The following is a 16,583-nucleotide window of genomic DNA, read 5'->3' as shown; positions in this document are numbered from 1 at the left end:
ATCGTGGCGTAATGGAAAAAGTGTTCCCTTCTATGGGTTTCCCCTATGACTCTCAACTGGTGCTGTTAGCACACAACGTGCCAGAATTTTGGTCTTTATCTAATGTGGATTTCATCTAAATAACGGTGTTCTAGAGTAGTAATAACTATCACATATAACTGACCAGAACATAACCTGCAATGGAGCATTTTTGCTGGAGAAGGCCAACACCACTTTCAAAGACAACCCTGTCAGGAATACTCTTGGGGGAAGCTTTCTGTATGTGGTTGAGCCAAGAACTGTCGTTGTCTCTTTAGCCACCAGGTGGAAGCACAAACTCAGGGATGATTCTACTGGCACAGATACAGGAGGATGAACACTGAATACAGCAAGAACATGAAGAGATATAAACACAAAGGCTGTGGTGCACATAGCTTCATAATGCCTATAAAGTGGATCAAGCTGTTTCATAATAGATGGAGCAATGCCTTGACACAGGCCCGTGTCTTTGACTGTTGTTGAATCTGAGAGTGTGCATCATCACCAAGGTTTTAGAAACCCTCTGATCTCAGTGATGCAGACAGGGCAGACGTTCTCATTGGCGTGGCTATTTTCAGTCATCTCACTTGTCTGTATTAAATGTTTAGCTCTGTAAGAAAACCTCGGGTGCGTTCAGTGGGTGTGAACCGGGAGAAAACTTACTGAAACAGAGCAGATACTACCTGAGCTTGTTCAATAACAATTTATTTTATTTTTCCCCCTTTCAAATGTTTTTCTCTCATTGGTTCCTACTGAACATGATGACCTTAATGTTGTGCAACTAGACTAGCACGTCTCCCTGAAGCATCCAAACTGGGCATGAGCGGGGAGGGGCAACACAGCTACTGCTCCTATAGTATGCTATCTACTGGGAGAATACTGCAGAAACATGGAACATTCCTGCTTCATAAATACTTGATACCATAATGGTGCACTATTAATATTAATGTGCGGTTAGCCTACCATCCATCCATGCCCTTAGTGCTTTCTAGAGCTTAGATCTCCAACCACAAACTAAGTCTCCTAAAGCATGCTACAGACAGTACTATATGTGCCGACTGGCATTGTTTTATTAATACCAGATGTTCACAGCCGCAAATATTGTTTTACGTATTATAGATATATTGTGTGATGCAAAACAAGGTGTTAGATGTCTCTAACCATGATGCAGTAGGCAACAGAACAGAGGAAGGAAGGCAACGGGAGGGGGGGGGAGGGGTATAGGGGCCGTTATGTAATCCGTGATGGAGCCAAAGAGAGGGATGAAGACGAGAGATATAAACACACTCCATGTGCCCAACTAAAGGTGTGTGTGTGTGTGGTGATGACTTTCTTAGAGTGAGTGGATTTGTGTCTTGGTTGTCTGTGTCTGTCAGAGTCTCTGGGGAGGGTGCATCTGTGAGTAGTGCCCTCCCCTCTCCTCATCTCTCTGGGGTCCAGCCCAGCACCTGCTCCCTGCATTAGGGAGAGGGGAAGGGAGGGGTTTCTAGGCAACTGGGGGGTGGAGGGAGGGGTGTGTGTAGTAAAACACACCTATCTGTCTGTCTACATTCCTTCTGCCCTTGTCATGTTGTGACCATGTCCAGTAATTCTTTTGGATTATGTTACAGTACGACATCAGAGTAAAAAAGAACAATATTCTTGTATACTGTATCCGTATATACACCAGAGGCTTGTTAATGCCATTTCAACATTCCCCCTTGTTTCCAGCTCTGCACTTGAGGTCAGTAACAACGTTATAATGATAGATACAGAAACGGAATATTGTTGTCCTGTACCCTGACCATGTACCATAACCATGTACCCTAACCCTGTATCCTGTACCCTAACTCGAATCCAGGCTGCATCACATCCGGCCGTGATTGGGAATCCCATAGGGCGGCGCACAGCGTCGTCCGGGTTTGGTCGGGGTAGGCCGTCATTGTAAATAATAATTTGTTCTTAACTGACTTGCCTAGTTAAATAAAGGTTAAATAATATATATATATAAAAAACAAAACCTGTACCTTGTACTCTTTCCCTCTATGGGTTGTTTAGAGAATATGACTACCCCCTCCCACTCCCCCTGCCTCCCCAACCCCAGCCTCTCCATGAGCCGAATGGCACTAATGGGGTCAGACAGATGGGTGGGGACCATGTCATCCCCAATAAAGAGAGTCTGTGTGTGTGTAGCAGGGGGGCACTACATAAAATGAGCCGTGCTGGCCCATTACACTTGAAAATGGGGAGACACTTCTGAGGATTGGTTGGAGGCAGATCCTATGTGTCTCTGTCTCACACAGCATGGTAGCCAATAGCAGAGGGAGTTCTAGGGGGTGACTCCCTCACACAGCATGGTAGCCAATAGCAGAGGGAGTTCTAGGGGGCGACTCCCTCACACAGCATGGTAGCCAATAGCAGAGGGAGTTCTAGGGGGTGACTCCCTCACACAGCATGGTAGCCAATAGCAGTGGGAGTTCTAGGGGGCGACTCCGTCACACAGCATGGTTGCCTACAGCAGAGGGAGTTCTAGGGGGCGACTCCCTCACTCAGCATGGTAGCCAATAGCAGAGGGAGTTCTAGGTGGTGACTCTCACACAGCATGGAAGCCTACAGCAGAAAGAAAAGTGCTGGGGCTCTGCCTGAAAAGGACTTGGATGGAGGGTTGTGTAGTGTAGACCAGTTCTCCCTATGCTTCTCTATCTGCCTCCCTCCTGTTCTTGGGCTGCGTGCTGTGCCTAATTACACAGCACTAACCTAGGCCGGCTCATTCATTGGCCAGCCCTGCCTAGTGGGAGGATGGTGGATACATGTGCTGCTGTGGATTCATTTGATAGTGTAATTGATTTACTGCATATTAAAATTAGGTGATTAATTGAGAAGTGAGAGGCTGGGAGGATAATGCTGATGAATTATCGCTATAGGCCTTTTATTTATTTAACTAGGCAAGTCAGTTAAGAACAAATTCTTATTTACAATGAAGGCCTACCTCCCCGGTCAAACCCTCCCTTAACCCGGACGACGTTGGGCCAATTGTGCACCGCCCTATGGGACTCCCGATTACGGCCGGTTGTGATTCAGCCTGGGAAAGAACCAGGGTCTGTAGTGACGCCTCAGACCGCTGCGCCACTCTGGAGCACTATAGGCTATTCATTATATGGTGTTATAATGAATTGTTGTTCATCAATGGGAAATAATTGAGTGAGTGATGGAGACTAGCTCTCGAGTTAGCATAACTTTGCATTCATATTTTTTGTAGGACCATGATAAATCATTTCTTTATGCTTAGGCTCTAAGTCTTTTTCAATCGTCTGTAGTTTCACGTTTCAAAGTTTATTTGTCACGTGCACAGGATACAGCAGGTGTAAAACAGTAAACGCTTATTTACGAGCTCTTTCCCAACAATGCAGTAATAAAATAATATAGATAAGAAAAACCCGAGAAATAGAATAGGTTATTGTTTCGGCGCTTCATCCTGTCATAGGTGTTGGACCAAACTCTCAGGATAATTTCTGAGAATTTGGTGATTAATTATGAAGCACTCAATTCAAACATCGTTATCGAAATGGACCATATGATTCAACATCTCCCCCACTTCCCATAGGTTAATCTAGAATTTAGCAGTGTTCAATTGGTGCATACGGTTAACAAAGTTCGATACTTCAGTATGGTGACTCCTCCCCTTTACTAGCGCGGATAAGCATCTTCAGCACAACAAAGCATGTGTCCGGTTTCTGCAACGTTGTAACTTCATTATTGTAACTTCACTGGATGTACGGAATATTCGGTTGCGTTGGATTTAACTAATTATAGTTCTTCATTGATGGTATTTCTATTTTAGGTAAGCGCACTTTTGAATGTATTTCTGGCGGCTGATGGGATTTAGAGTTGGTGTTTATTTGTTTTCTACATTCGGCGCCATTTTCATACTAAGATGATTTAAATGCCTGCGCTATAGGCATCACAGTGTAGCTGACGCGCACACGGGAGATAGTGTTTAAAAAAATCACACCTTAAATAAATCAATGTTTTGTAAAAGTTGAAAGAAATCTGCGTTTGGACTACCTCCAAATACCAATATCTTCAGTTAAAAACAAGTGAATGAATGGTCATGATGATTAGAATGGGCACGCCAGGGTATTTCATTTGCCTGGCCGCTCACTGCTCCAGGGTCTTTTATCCATATCGTGTGGCATTTGTTTGTGGCCCAATGAATGTGAAATAAATAACTCGACCTAATTCAACATTTTTCTTACAATAATTGAATACAATTTCCTAACATTTTTAGACGGCTATTTGTAGTGCAGTGTTTTTGGATTAAAATCAGGACAATGAGGACATGCATTTATTCAAATATTACAATGTTTCAAACACTTCTGGTTCCTTTTCTTCTTTTGACTTTTCTTTAGCAAGATGGAGTGATCTACTACTGTATGTTAACTCAATAGTCATTCATCCCATTGGCCATCACTAGCCTACTATCAATCTCTTGATGAGAAGTTAAATGGCTTTTGTGTGTGCAGATTTTCAACACAAAAACATGGGCAGGAAAAGGTCCTATGTAGAGCTCAGAAGCAGTCCGGGCCATGCCAACAATCATCACACCTTACCATTGCACTTGACATAACTTTGTGGGGGGAAAAATCAGACTAAAGACTTTTAAACAGTACTCCATTTTCCCTGTGTTTGTAAAATATTGAGCCTGGCCTTGTTGCTAAAATGACAAGAACAGACTAATTGGTTTATTCTGTGTCTAGGAAAGTGTCCCACAACCTTAGTGTCTTTTGTTTTAACACCGTAGCCAATACACCACCATTCACCATGTTGTTCTCTGTGTGCTCTGCCTGCAATCGTCTTTCAGAACACAACTATGTCTGAGAAGACCTCTGCTCTGGTATCGTTCATGCTGTCAGTTATTTGAGCTTTTGGTTTAAATGTGATTGACATGATTCATTCTTCAGCGTGTTAAGTATAAATCCATCTCTGCAGTAGCCAGGAGGCTAGCCTGAGTACAGTAATGTGTATCTGCTGCTGCTGCCTGTAACACACTGAAGGGGAACTCATCCAGTAAGCCCATCCTCCATTGATACTGCTGGGATATATATATATATATATATATATATATATATATATATATATATATATATATAGCAAGATAATCTGTTATGAAGGGATGAAAACATGATGTGGGAGGGGCAAGAGAACACTGAGAGAGACACCTGAACGAGAGGGAGATCTGAGAGAGAGCAAGTGTGTGTGTGTGAGAGAGAAAACATTTTAGTGTATTAGTGAGAGAGAGAAAGTTTTAGTGTATTAGTGAGAGTGGACTGGTGAAGAAGAGTTAGGAAGGAGAAAGAGTGACGTTGCATTAGTTTAGTAAATTACTACTGTGTGGTTTGTTTGTGCCAAGTAGGGTTGGGCACTATCTAGATTTTCATGTCGTCATACCTTCCTTCTGTCGTCCTGGGATTTATGGTATTACTGGTTTAGTACACAAGGGGACGCCAAAACAAACCTATTGGGCGTCTATTACCAGAATGCTAACAAAATTAGCACTAGTAAAAGCTTATTTCTATGGAGGCTGCTAGCTAAATATGCTAAAATGCAGAAATGAAAATAAACAAATTGCAAAGACAGGCAATCCAGCTCATAAAGTTACACATATATAGGTAGGAACTAGCAAAGGTTTTTTGACATTTCCAAGTGATTGTGAACGAGAGACATTGTGCAAATGAACTAAGTTTTGACACATGCTTGTCTGAAGGAAGAACAGTACTGGCTCTGGAGCAGCATGTGTAGGCTACATTCTGTGTGGAGTCTGGAGTCGCTAGGGCCTGCTCAGAGAATAGGGGGCAGGAGGAGATGGGCTGAGAACAGAGAGGAGGAAAAAACGCAAGTAAATAACTCATTCAAAGGGATTTTACTTTTTCATTGTAAGCTCATTTACTTGTGTGGCTGCCAGCCAGATAGCGTTGCACTTCTGTTGTCATCTGAGGAAAATGAAGCTATTTTCTGCTGAATGTGTTGCACCAATGTATTTTCTGTGAAGGAAAATTAGAGTTAAATGTCCCTGATCACTCTATTGAAGCAAAAAAAGACTTGACTTTCAATATAAAACACAACCACTGTCAACACACAGCTGGACTCACCTGCTCCCGTTTTCTCCTGTTGTTTTACGAACAAACAGGTGACTGGCTCAACTGTTCTGGGGAACTACGGTGAGCTTCATAATGTACAATAATGTGACAGGCTCAACTGTTCTGGGGAACTACGGTGAGCTTCATAATGTGACAGGCTCAACTGTTCTGGGGAACTACGGTGAGCTTCATAATGTACAATAATGTGACAGGCTCATCTGTTCTGGGGAACTACGGTGAGCTTCATAATGTACAATAATGTGACAGGCTCAACTGTTCTGGGGAACTACGGTGAGCTTCATAATGTGACAGGTGAAATGAAGAAAGCGAGCTGCTTGATCTCCTAACACATTGCACAAGTTGACTGCAGGTATCTACTTAAAGTAGCCACCAATATTAAAACTTCAAAGAGGTATTGAAAAGCCATCCCATGGCTATTTCCAAATACCCTGGTATACGGTGTATACAGTCTAACGCCCAAGCCTAGTGCCAAGGGCCAATACTCTGCACACAGAACAAGATACGAAGTCACTTGCTCTGTTTTTTAAGAGTGATGTTTTTTTCTCTGATAAGATCTAGAGTTTCCAATTGTACAGTGGCAAGAAAAAAGTATGTGAACCCTTTGGAATTACCTGGATTTCTGCGTAAATTGGTCATTCAATTTGATCTGATCTTCATCGAAGTCACAACAATAGACAAACATAGTGTGCTTAAATTAATAACACACAAATTATTGTATTTTTATTGTCTATATTGAATATATAATTTAAACATTCACATTGTAGGTTGGGAAAAGTATGTGAACTCCAAGGCTAATGACTTCTCCAAAAGATAATTGGAGTCAGGAGTCCGCTAACCTGGAGTCTGATCAATGAGACAAGATTGGAGATGTTGGTTAGAGCTGCCTTCTATAAAAACACTCACAAAATGTGAGTTTGCTATTCACAAGAAGCATTGCCTGATGTGAACCAAGCCTCGAACAAAAGAGATCTCAGAAGACCTAAGATTAAGAATTGTTGACTTGCATAAAGCTGGAAAGGGTTACAAAAACACAGAAGTAAATCAACAACAGAATGGCTTCAACAGAAGAAAATACGCCTTTTGGAGTGGCCCAGTCAGAGTCCTGACATCAACATGATTTTGAGATGCTGTGGCATGACTTTGGGAGCAGTTCACACCAGACTTCCCAAGAATATTGCGGAACTGAAACCGTTTTATAAAGACGAATGGTCCAAAAGTCCTCCTCAACGTTGTGCAGTTCTGATCCGCAACTACAGAAAAGGTTTGGTTGAGGGTTCACATACTTTTCCCACCCTGCACTGTGAATGTGTGTTCAATAAAGACATGACAACGTGTAATTCGTTGTGTTTTATTAGTTTAAGCAGCCTGTGTTTGTCTATTGTTGTGACGTAGATGATCAGATCACATTTTATAACCAATTTATGCAGAGATCCAGGTATTTCCAAAGGGTTCACATACTTTTTCTTGCCACTATGTCTTTATTCCACATGTGACTGGAGTGGACTGTGAACTTGTGTTGTATATCCACAGCATGTCTAGATACTGTTATAGGCACCATCATTGACAGACATGTCATCAATACTTTACATTTACAATGATGTATTATTGACAAACACATCGATATTATCCATTGACAATTACAGCATATAAAAAATAAAATGTATTGTCACATAAATCTGGAAAGGTGCAGTGAAATGTGTTGTTTTACAGGGTCTAACCCCTGGAGCTAATTAGGGTTAAGTGCCTTGCTCAAGGGCACATCGACATATTTTTCACCTTGTCCGCTCGGGTATTCAAACCGGCAACCTTTTGCTTACTACCCAACACTTTAACCGCCTGCTACCTGTCGCCCTATTGACAGGCACGTCATGGAAACTGTTCATTTACAAATATGAATTCTCTCTGGTACCATAAGACACACAGACATGAACACTTCTGAAATAATGTTCCACTAATATACAGATTTCACCTTCAATCAATTGGCTTTGGCTGAAGTCTGGTTTAAACTGGATTGAATTTAAGTGTAGGCTTGGTCTGCTCCTTCAGCCCAACCACAGTCGATCAATGGGATAACTCAATTCAGCCTGGTCCCCAAGCGGTTCACGTTACAACATCAGAACCATCTGTGGGGGTATTGATTAGGTTGAAACAGAGAGCAGGAGATAAAGTTACACACTAGAAGACCAACAGACCTACATGGCACAGTACCCATTATAGCTGAGAGTTTAAGAACTAACCAGTGTAAAGCCCTTGGCACTGCTTTTTTGTTTTAAATCAATGGGTTAGTGTTAGAGGTTTCTATATCAACGTTGCTGAGAGCATTGTGAATGTTCTTTTGAAACAATTAGCATATTCCATTTGTGTGTGTGTCTATGTGAATGACTGCAGCCGTGAATCGGTGAGTATCTGTGTGGGCATGTGATAGGATGCATGTTTGTTTGTAAATGTGTTTGTGCGTGGGCATGTGAGAGCCTGCCTGTATACCGCTGTGCAAGCGCATGTGTTTACAGATATCTTTGGCATTTATTTCCTTTAATTTGGACTTTTGGCCAGGTGGGAGGGGCTAATAGGTGGACGGGACTTAGCATAAGCCATGAATCAGCACAGCTGATCGGAACCTGCCAGATTTTCTCTGAGAGAGAGAGGGGAGCGAGATAAAGAGAGAAAGCGAGAACAGAAGGAGAGAAGGGAGAGAGCGAAGAGGGAGGGAAAGAGGAGATGGGGGAGAGAGAATAGAAAGAGGAGAGGGAGGGAGGGTAGGAAGAGAGATAATCTCACTTGGAGCCTGATTAACACTAAACTCCAGGCTAAATCCCACTCACTAAATTCACTCTCAGCACCTACCACGCATGTTTCTGTTTCTCAGTTGCCCTGTAGGGCAAATATGATCCAACGTGCTTAAGGGCTGGCGGTATTAGTGTTGGTGCTGGGGATGTGGTTGAGATGGGATGGCTGCTACTCAGATTCACACCAACTTTGAATGAAGAAATGTCCTCGGCCTGATACCACCGATTTAGATTACACTGCTTAGTGTTGTGTGTGTCTACGTCTGAGTGAGAGCGAAATTGTGAGGGAATGCGTGTGTGTGCACTGCAGTCAGTGACATGAGATATCCTAATGAGTCGACAACATCCTGAGAACCTGCAGCTCTTATACCCGTTCTCCACAAGCTCTGCTCGACACACACAGTTGCACACACTCATGTTGACTCCAATGCTTCCCATAGTTGTCAAGTAGGCTGGATGTCCTTTGGATGGTGGACTATTCTTGATACACACGGGAAACTGTTGAGTGTAAAATAAAATAAAAACAGCAGCGTTGCAGTTCTTGACTCAAACCGGAGTGCCTGGCACCTACTACCATACCCCGTTCAAAGGCACTTACATTTTTTGTCTTGCCATTTCATCCTCTGCATAGCACACATACACAAGTCTCACTGATTTTGAAGTGGATTTAACAAGTGACATCAATAAGGGATCATAGCTTCCCTGTCCTACAGTATCTTATCCACCTTCCCTTTCCTGTCCTACAGTATCTTATCAAACCCCCCTTCCCTTTCCTGTCCTACAGTATCTTGTCCAACCCCCCTTTCCTGTCCTACAGTATCTTATCCAACCCCTCTTCAATTCCCTGTCCTACAGTATCTTATCCAACCCTCCTTCCCTTTCCTGTCCTACAGTATCTTATCCAACCCCCCTTTCCTGTCCTTAAGCATCTTATCCAACCCCCCTTCCCTTTCCTGTCCTATAGCATCTTATCCAACCCCCCTTTCCTGTCCTATAGCATCTTATCCAACCCCCTTCCCTTTCCTGTCCTATAGCATCTTATCCAACCCCCCTTCCCTTTCCTGTCCTATAGCATCTTATCAAACCCCCCTTCCCTTTCCTGTCCTATAGCATCTTATCCAACCCCCCTTCCCTTTCCTGTCCTATAGCATCTTATCCAACCCCCTTCCCTTTCCTGTCCTATAGCATCTTATCAAACCCCCCTTCCCTTTCCTGTCCTATAGCATCTTATCAAACCCCCCTTTCCTGTCCTACAGCATCTTATCCAACCCCCCCTTCCCTTTCCTGTCCTATAGCATCTTATCCAACCCCCCTTCCCTTTCCTGTCCTACAGTATCTTATCCATCCCCTTTCCTGTCCTACAGTATCTTATCCAACCCCCCTTCCCTTTCCTGTCCTACAGTATTTTATCCAACCCCTTCTTCCCTTTCCTGTCCTACAGTATCTTATCCAACCCCTTCTTCCCTTTCCTGTCCTATAGCATCTTATCCAACCCCTTCTTCCCTTTCCTGTCCTATATCATCTTATCCAACCCCCCTTCCCTTTCCTGTCCTATAGCATCTTATCCAACCCCCCTTCCCTTTCCTGTCCTATAGCATCTTATCGGTAGTCATTTAGGCAGGTTACCTTAGTGTTCTTGGGCACAGGCACTATGGTTTTCTGCTTAAAACATGTTGGTATTACAGACTCGGACAGGGAGAGGTTGAAAATGTCAGTGAAGACATTTGCTAGTTGGTCAGCGCATGCTCGCAGTACATGTCCTGGTAATCCATCTGGCCCTGCGCCCTTGTGTATGTTGACCTGTTTTAAATGGCGTTTCTCACATCATGAGCGTGATCACACAGTCTTCCGGAACAGCTGGTGCTCTCATGCATGTTTGAGGGTTATTTGCCTCGAAGCGAGCATAGAAGTACTTTAGCTCATCTGGTAGGCTTGTGTCACTGGGTAGCCCCCAGCTGTGCTTCCCTTTGTAGTCTGTAATGGTTTGCAAGCCCTGCGACATCCGACGAGCGTCAGAGCCGGTGTAGTACGATCCGATCTTAGTCCTGTATTGACGTTGGTAGTTTAATCTTCCGCGTAGGTCATCAATTTTATTTTCCAAAGATTGCACTTTGCTAGCAGAATGGAAGGCAGTGGGGGTTTATTCGATCGCCTACTAATTCTCAGAAGGCAGCCCACCCTCCGGCCCCTTTTTCTCAGCCTTCTCTACACGCAAATGACAGGGATCTGGGCCTGTTCCCGGGAAAGCAGTATGGCATTCACGTCGGGCTCGTCGGACTCGTTAAAGAAAAAAAATCTGTCTGCCGGTTCGTGGTGAGTAATCGCAGTTCTGATGTCCAGAAGTTATTTTCGGTCATAAGAGACGGTAGTAGCAACAGTATATACAAAATAAGTTTAAAAAAATAAGTTACAAACAATACAAAGAAACAAACAAAAACACAATTGGATAGAAACACGTAAAATGTCAGCCTTCTTCTCCGACGTCATCTTAACTCCTTTCCTATAGCATCTTATTCAAACCCCCCTTCCCTTTCTTTAGTCATACGTGCACCCCAAATGGCACCCTATTCCCTACATGGTGCGCTACTTTTGACCAGGGCCATAGTGGACTATGAAGGGAATAGGGTGCCATTTGGGAGACACACAGATGGTCGGAGCATCTGACGTGCACCTGACCCAACAGCTGAACACGCTGTTCACCCATTTCTGCAGGGCAATCTTTATCTCTGGCAGCTAGTTAGTCTAATGGTGGTTGATGTATACAGGAGTAATGATGGTTGATGTATACAGGAGTAATGATGGTTGATTTATACAGTAGTAATGATGATCAGGATGTCAGCTGGCCTACTGGAGGTAGAACATTATAGACGTGAGAAATGATAGGGCCTCTATGCACTATGGAAAAGTGTTTTCAAAAGGGTACTAGTTTGATGAAGATTGGCAGAACTACCGTTATTTCCTGTATATTGCTCTATTTTTGACTGGTCAAAAGTAGTTGGGCCCGGGTCAAAAGTAGTTGGGCCCTGGTCAAAAGTAGTGCACTACATAGTGGATAGGGTACAATTTGGGACACAGTGTGGTTGTGAGAGTCCCTGTTACTTCCCCAGGTTAGAAGCCGGATCAGAGCTGCTCACCTGGCCTTTAGCAGAGAATCTAGATGTTACCTAGTGAAGACAATGGAGGAGGCAGTCATGCAGGAGGCAGCAGCAGACACAAGACGTCTCATCTGGTCCATTAACACCATGTCTGTTTCCTGACTATTACCATTGAGATTACGCTACATTAAAAGACCCGGATGAGATCCTGAGCACTGAGGCGTACACCACGCTGCTCGGTTTGTGAGTGTGTGTGTGTGTGTGTGTGTGTGTGTGTTTGGGTTGACCTAGGGAACAGGCCTATGGGGGGTTGTTGCGGTGGGGGAAGGGAAGGGCTGGATTAGTTAGAGTGCACCACAGTTATTGGTCACCAGACACAAACAATAGGAGGACTAAAAAGGATTTGGTCTCTGTGGTCCCCCCTCCCCTCCTCTCCTCACCATACCCCTGCTGTCCCTATAGCGATGGAGCACTGTGTGTGTGTCAGGCACCCTCTGGGGTAAGGACAGCCGTGTGTGTGCAGCTGGAAGATCTGCCATCCTGTCTAGCGAAGTGTCTCCCTGCCCCCCACTGTATGGCAGACCTAGACATTTAATGAACTACTAGCCTAGATGTTGAGCAATGACAACAACTAGCAGCATCAGACTAGCCTAGATGCTAACAGTGGGCTAAGTAGATGCAATCTCTGTTAACACTGCATGGAGGGCTACTAGACATATGATGATGAACTGCTATGATCTAACACAAGTACGTTGATGCTGCTGCAACTCTTTCAATGACAGCCTCACAACTGCAAGACAAGTTCACACAGTGAAGTGAACACAGTAACTGGCCATTTACTTCTCAGAAGCCCAATTTAGTGATGCATTGTCATGCAATGTTACATTGGGACATCTTGGCCCACCGTATGAAGCCGGCGGGGCCACAGCGGACGGATGAAAGAGCCGTGTTGGGTTAGTGCTGAGGGTGATACTGACTGGAGCTGTACTAATAGACTTCCAGGCTGCTACGGAGCAGAAAGACTACATTGTGTGTGTTTCTAATGAGCCTCTGATAGACACACACTGTCGTGAGCTGCCTGTCTCCCAAGAGGTCCTCCCAGACACACACACACACACACACTCATTCAACAAGAGGTGCCATTGTGGAGTGGGATACACTCATAACTCCATATGAAAAAGTGTTTGTGGCATATTTGATCGAGTACTCCAGTCTGAGAAAACGTAGTAGTAGCTCATGCTATAGAATGGCACCAGTGCATCACTGTTGACTGTCCATAATCATGTCTTGCTTGTGTGTATGTTGCTGTGCATCATCCAACATGACAACACACAAAGCTTTCTCTTTCCTATCGCTAACTACTCCATGTCATGTTCTGCAGTGTGTACCATGACAACAGAGGCTAGCGCGGTGGGCGAGGCGGACACAGAGGGCAAGCCGAAGCCCAGTGTAGCAGAGGCAGAGAGAAGACCGGAGAACAAGCAGAGCTCGGAGGCAGAGATACAACTGGAGAACAAGCAGAGCCCAGAGCCAGAAACAGAGAGAGAACCGGAGAACAAGCCGAGCCCAGAGCCAGAAACAGAGAGAGAACCGGAGAACAAGCCGAGCCCAGAGGCAGCAGCACCGGAGCCAGAGAGGGAGAAGCCCAGCCAGAAGACCCAGGAGCAGGACTCAGAGCCTGGCTCCACAGAGAGCCCCATCTTCACCACCACCACTGAGGAGGAGCAGCTAGTGAAGCCCCGCCAGCGCACCTCAGCCAGCCGCGGCCTCTCACGCCTCTTCTCCTCCTTCCTCAAGCGGCGCTCGCAGTGCTCAGACGTAGAGTGGGCTGAGGTCGAGAAGGCGGAGAAGGACAGGAAAGAGAAGGCAGAGGCTGGAACAAAGGAGGAAAAGTTAGAGCAGGCCAAGGGGGAGGAGAAGAAAGAGGCAGAGGAAAGGGGGGAGAAGAAAGAGGAGGAAGAAGCAGCAAAGAAAGCAGAGAAGAAGAAAGAGGAGGAAGAAGAAGCAGCAAAGAAAGCAGAGAAGAAGAAAGAGGAGGAAGAAGCAGCAAAGAAAGCAGAGAAGAAAGAGGAAGAAGCAGCAAAGAAAGCAGAGAAGAAGAAAGAGGAGGAAGAAGAAGCAGCAAAGAAAGCAGAGAAGAAGAAAGAGGAGGAAGAAGCAGCAAAGAAAGCAAAGAAGAAAGAGGAAGAAGCAGCAAAGAAAGCAGAGAAGAAGAAAGAGGAGGAAGAAGCAGCAAAGAAAGCAGAGAAGAAGAAGAAGAAAGAAGAGGAAGAAGCAGCAAAGAAAGAGGCAGTGAAGAAGAAGAAAGAAGAGAAAGAGGCAGCAAAGAAAGCAGAGAAGAAGAAGAAAGAGGAAGAAGAGGCAGCAAAGAAAGCAGAGAAGAAGAAGAAAGAGGAGGAAGAAGCAGCAAGGAAAGCGAAGAAGAAAGAGGAGGAAGAGGCAGCAAAGAAAGCAGAGAAGAAGAAAAAAGAAGAGGAAGGGGTAACGAAGAAAGAGGCAGAGCAGCAGAATCAAGAGGAAGAGGCAGCAAAGAAAAAGGAGGAGGAGGAGAAGAAGAAGAAAGAGGGAGAGGCAGCAAAAAAAGCAGAGGAGGAGGGAGAGGCAGCAAAGAAAGAGGAGAAGAAGAAAGAGGAGGGAGAGGAAGCAAAGAAAGCAGAGGAGAAGAAAGAAGAGGAAGAGGCAGCAAAGAAAGCAGAGAAGAAGAAGAAAGAGGAGGAAGAGGCAGCAAAGAAAGCAGAGAAGAAGGAAGAGGAGGAAGAGGAAGCAAAGAAAGAGGAGGAAGAGGCAGCAAAGAAAGCAGAGAAGAAGAAGAAAGAGGAGAAGAAGAAGAAAGACGAAGAGGAGTCAGCAAAGAAAGAGGAGAAGAAGAAAGGGGAGGAAAAGACAACAAAAAAAACGCAAAAGTGGAAGAAGAAAGAGAAAGAAAACAAAGAGGAGGAGAAGGGGAAGAAGAACGAGGCGAATAAAGAGGTAAAGAAGAACGAGGAGAATAAAGAGTTAAAGAAGAAAAAACGGAAGGGCAAAAAGAAAGCAGGGGAGGAGCACAAAGCAGGGGAGCAGTCCACAACAGAGGTGCAGGTGAAAGCCCCCATCGCTGCCCCGGAGCCAGAGCTCAGAGCAGAGGCGGAGGGGGAGGCTGAACAGGAGAGGCAGGAGGAGCCGGTAGAGGCCCAGGACCATCACTCCATCAGCAGTGCAGAGACACAGGTGAGTGAGGGAGACGGACACAGTGAACTTCTCACCTAGGGCATGGGTGCACAACTCTGTTCCTTGGGGAATGCTATCCTGCTGGGTTTTTTTTGTTCTGATTTAGATTGTGGGAGACAGCTTTTGCAGTGCGCAAAAAACAAAAATGCAGAATTATCATACCTACACTGAACAAAAATATAAACGCAACATGTGAAGTGTTGGTCCCATGTTTCATGAGCTGAAATAAAAGCTCCCAGAAATGTTCCATATGCACAGAATGCTTATTTCCTCTCAAATGGTATGCACAAATTGGTTTTACATCCCTGATAGTGAGCATTTCTCCTTTGTCAAGATAATTCATCCACCTGACAGGTGTGGTATAATCAAGAAGTTGATTAAAGAGCATGATCATTACACAGGTGCACCTTGTGCTAGGGACAATAAAAGGCCACTCTAAAATGTACAGTTTTGTCACACAACACAAAGCCACAGATGTCTCACGTGTTGAGGGAGTGTGCTGTTGCCATGCTGAATTGACTTTATTTTAATTGACTTTTTTACTTATATTAACTGTAACTGAAATTGCTGCGTTTATATTTTTGATCAGTATATTATTAAACGTGTCAATGAGTTGCCTTCCCATTTTTTAATATATTTCTTTACAATGTTGTTATTATTTTGCACATTGAGGGGCTGCATTGCAGCAGACTGAAGATGTAGGCCAATGAGTCTCAAGTGAGAGACTGGAGTAAAAATAAGTGAAGTGAACATCAAGCACAGAAACTGAAGGAACATGTTACCCAGAGTCTGATCAACAACATAGCATTCAGAGAATAGCTACACTGAAGACACTCAGCGTAGCAGGAGAGAGAGGTACAGGACAGAACATCAACTAGTTTGGTGCTTGACTGGGGTGGGCTGCTGACTCAGTAGAACTGACTAGTCTGGTCTGTGCAGGTCTAGAGCCGCCTAGATCTAGTCTGTGTTAGGAAAAGTACCGCTTCAAGTTATTATTTAATAACTGAAGTAACATTGCTGTTACATAGTAATCTAGTACTACTAATCTAGAGGTGCTGAGCGAGGAAAAAAAACTTGATGCTCAGTTTGTGTGACGATGTAGTAGGGAGTTGAAGTTTCCAACAGACCAAAATTCAACATAGTTTACAGCAGAAATGTGGTAATTAACTACAATGAACGTAATCCATTGCTTGTCCGGTCTCGGTCTGTGTGGAGCAGAGAGGAGAGAACAAGAGAGAGGGATAGAGAGCAGTTGCTTCGCGAGGTATCTCTACCTGAAAATACATCATCTAAGTGATTGATAGTTGGTATTAACCATAAAAGTATGCCTTATTTACTTT

At 44.3% G+C, this 16,583-nt stretch overlaps 1 protein-coding gene across 1 annotated transcript in view; it reads left to right on the top strand.

The window, feature by feature from the left end:
- The first annotated feature begins 5,043 nt into the window (after positions 1-5,043).
- Positions 5,044-16,583, top strand: part of LOC139419782 (uncharacterized) — a 45,098-nt gene continuing 33,558 nt past the window's right edge. The window contains exons 1-2 of the mRNA XM_071169772.1: positions 5,044-5,064; positions 13,418-15,243. Of these exons, the coding sequence (XP_071025873.1) occupies position 5,064; positions 13,418-15,243 (1,827 nt within the window). The 5' untranslated portion in view covers positions 5,044-5,063. The remainder of the gene's footprint in view (positions 5,065-13,417; positions 15,244-16,583) is intronic.

This window comes from Oncorhynchus clarkii, chromosome 2 (genome assembly GCF_045791955.1).
Source record: "Oncorhynchus clarkii lewisi isolate Uvic-CL-2024 chromosome 2, UVic_Ocla_1.0, whole genome shotgun sequence".
Classification (NCBI taxonomy): Eukaryota; Metazoa; Chordata; class Actinopteri; order Salmoniformes; family Salmonidae; genus Oncorhynchus; species Oncorhynchus clarkii.
Note: the sequence above shows the minus strand (reverse complement) of the source record. Positions and strands in the feature narration are given on the sequence as shown.